The sequence below is a fragment of the Protobothrops mucrosquamatus genome, unplaced genomic scaffold (assembly GCF_001527695.2).
Source record: "Protobothrops mucrosquamatus isolate PMUCROS unplaced genomic scaffold, P.Mucros_1.0 scaffold_98, whole genome shotgun sequence".
Lineage (NCBI taxonomy): Eukaryota > Metazoa > Chordata > Lepidosauria > Squamata > Viperidae > Protobothrops > Protobothrops mucrosquamatus.
In genome coordinates this window covers 4,439-7,827 of record NW_015386174.1, presented here as the reverse complement: position 1 = coordinate 7,827, position 3,389 = coordinate 4,439, and the positions used below count along the sequence as shown (strand labels likewise).

General features: G+C 46.3%; 1 protein-coding gene across 1 annotated transcript in view; it reads right to left on the bottom strand.

The window, feature by feature from the left end:
- Positions 1-3,389, bottom strand: part of METTL3 (methyltransferase like 3) — a gene marked incomplete at its 5' end in the record, with an annotated part of 15,363 nt that overhangs the window by 8,967 nt on the left and 3,007 nt on the right. The window contains one exon of the mRNA XM_015814966.1: positions 453-669. Coding sequence (XP_015670452.1) covers positions 453-669 — 217 coding nt within the window. The remainder of the gene's footprint in view (positions 1-452; positions 670-3,389) is intronic.

The following is a 3,389-nucleotide window of genomic DNA, read 5'->3' as shown; positions in this document are numbered from 1 at the left end:
AGGTTTCGCTTCTCATCCAAGAAGCTTCTTCAGTTCATCGGCATTATTGAAGAACTGAAGAAGCTTCTTGGATGAGAAGCGAAACGTCTTCAAGACAAAAAGAAAAAAAAAAGGTCCAGTTGCCTCTTGAAAAAAGCACCTTTGGGACAACAGCGACCTCAGAATTTCCGTAGGCATTTATTATCCGTGCAATTCAAACTTCGGGTTGGCTAATCCCAGTACAGAGAGTCCTCAATTTATGACTATAACTGAGCCTGCAATTTTGTGTCTTCAGTTAGGAGAGTCGCAAAGCAGCTCACCCTGCGTGTGTGCCTGATTTTACGACCCTTTTTTTGTCAGCAATTAATATGTAAAGCTATTGTCCGGTATTTTCAGCTCTTTCCCTGCTTAGCCTTTTGCCCGGTGCCTCGTTCGGCAGGCATCCCAACCTCTTTTGGCCTGTCCCTGTATACCTGTGGGGGGAAGAGCCGATCCACGCTGGAATCTCTCCCCACAGCTTGGGGCAGGGCCAGCTCTTGGCCTAAAAGAAGCTCCCGCCCGCAGGGGGCATCCAGGTCTGTGCAGGCGTCGATCTCATAATGCACGTACTTGCAGGTGTCCATGTGAAAACAGGTGTTGAGGAAGGAGCAATCGCCTAGGGACTCGTCTGTGTGCTTGTTGATGATACGGCTAGGAGAGGAAAAATACAGTTATCCTCAAGCCATTATGCCTTATTATTGTTATACATTTTATTAGATTACTAGCTGTACCCGGCCACGCGTTGCTGTGGCTCAGTCTGGTTAAATTTATGTCCAACAGATGGCGCTGTTTTTTTTAAAAAAGCATGTTTTTACCTGTCACACGTGTGACATCTATATAATAGTAGGTATATAAAAACACGCGCGTATTCGAATGCAACGTTGTGTCAAAATTTCAAAGCAATCGGTGAAGAACTTTCGGAGATTTGAGATTTTGAACAAACGAACTTTTACATTTTTATTTATATAGAAGATTGAGTAAAATGCAAAATACAAAGCAAATAGTAGGATACAGTGGGGAGGGAAAAGGGAAAGAAAAGGGAGGGGGGAAAAGGGGAAAAAGAAAAGGCATTGGCTTCCAACTTCCTCTGTTGCAGTAGAACAGGGGTGTCAAACTCAATTTCATTGAGGGCCGCATCAACATTGCTGTTGCCCTTGGGATGTGTGTTTGTGTGGCCAAGGTGTGTGCGGCCTACTGGGTGGGCGTGGATGGAGTGGGTATGGCCTACTGGGTGGGCGTGGCCAGCTCTACATCGTTCGTGTCAAGGATGCCTGTGGGGGGCCTGGGCAGGAGTGGGACAGATCTGAGGGTCTCTGGCAGAAGGGGGTGGGATCGGGGCAAGTGCCAAGGCATGGTCCATTTCTTCATTCCTCAGAAAGGGTGACACCTCCCCAGCATACACCCAGGGGGCGGGTCCGACGCGGCAGGGGCCGGTCCCTCGCTGTTTCCGGACGGCCTTCTGGAGCTAAGACTGAATGCGTTTCAGCATAGAGGGCCACCACAAAATTGTACATTGGTTCCCTCCCAGCCGGCCTGGGCCAGGGCCAAGGCAGCGGGGGCCGTCCCCTCACTGTTTCCAGGATGGCTTTGCGGGCCATATGAAACCACTTCGCAGGCTGAATCCGGCCCCCGGGCCTTGTGTTTGACATGTCTGCAGTAGAATGAAGCATTCCATAGTAGTATAAACTAGCCATTTCTATAACAACAAATCAATCTAATCAGTAAAAATAAAAGTTTCACAAAGCCCAGAATCCACATTTCAAATGCTTCTAGTCTCCTCAGGTGGCCTTCTGTCAGAGACCAACTTTCTACTCCATAGAGCAGGATAGAAAAAAATATAGCATCTGACAAGCCTGATTTTCAGTCTTAGGCTTATGTCGTGACTGCAGATATAAGCCTAAGACTGAAAATCAGGCTTGTCAGATGCTATATTTTTTTCTATCCTGCTCTAATGGCGTAGAGAGTTGGTCTCTGACAGAAGGCCACCTGAAGAAACTGGAAGCATCTGAAATGTGGATTTACAGGCGGCTGTTACCTATAAGCTGGGTTGACAAGATCAGAAATGAGGAGGTGATATGCCGCCTGGGAAAGCCAAGGGAAATCATCAAAACAATTAAAAAACGAAAATTAGAATATTTCGGACATGTGATGCGACACCCAGAAAAATACGGCATACTCCATTTAATCCTCCAGGGAAAGATTGAAGGCAAACGAGGTCCAGGCAGAAGAAGAACATTGTTGCTTCAAAAATCTAAGGGACTGGTTTGGACAAAACTCAGCAGCACTTTTTCGTGCGGCTGCTGATAAAAACAGGATCGTCAACGTCCGATAACGGATATGGCACAAGAAGAAGAAGAATCAAAACAGTCAATTTAGCCATCTTTGCCAACTCCCTCAGCTTCCGCAGCCATTCCTCCATGGTGGGAATCGAAGCGTCCTTCCATTTTTGTGCCTACAATAGTCTTGCTGCTGTCAACATACGTAAGATCAAAGTTCCCAATTTTTTCCCCAATTTTTTTTCCATTAAGCCCAGAGGAAAAGTTTCTGGCGTTATCTTTATCTTTACTTTTAAGAATTTTCTGCATTAGAATATGAATCCTACTCCAAAGCCCTTCTGCTTTTGTACCCCATATCCAGATTCCTGCCCATTTAGACCAGGCGTTTTTAGCTTCGTCCTTTTAGCCCAGCGTTCTTCAACCTTGTCAGCTTTAAGATGGCTGGACTTCAACTCCCAGAATTCCCCAGCCAGCATGCTCTCCATTATGGCAGATCAGCCACCAGGTGGGCGAGGGATACCAATAATACCGTTAATCCTCATAAGGACTGTAGGGAATTTTTTTTTTAATTTATCCCTATCTGAAGCACGCCTGACTCTTTTGACACTGGGCCTGGAAGAAACCACCCAGAAAATGGAAAGAAGGATGTCGGGTAAATTTCTCTCCCTAGAGTTCTTCAGAGGTCCAACAGCCTTTTTCACAGGAAAAAAAACAAATTGATGGTGCCAGAGACGGCTGGAACAAAAGCCTATAAGGGGCAGAGATGCTACCTCTCCATACAGAGTTACGCAAATTAGAATATAAATATGATTCGACACTGTAGCAAAGCGATCCAGTTTGGTCTAGTGGGGAAGGCATCAGACTAGAAACCAGGAGACTGTGAGTTCTAGTCCAGTCTTAGGCATGAAAGCCAGCTGGGGGATTTTGAGCTATTGCAAGGAACCCACTTTAGGCATGAAAATAGCTGGGTGACTTTGGGCCAGTCACCAGGAGACGGTGAGTTCTAGTCCTGCCTTAGGCATGAAAGCCAGCTGGGGGATTTTGAGCTACTCCACAGAAGACAGTGAGTTCTAGTCTCACTTTAGGCATGAAAAT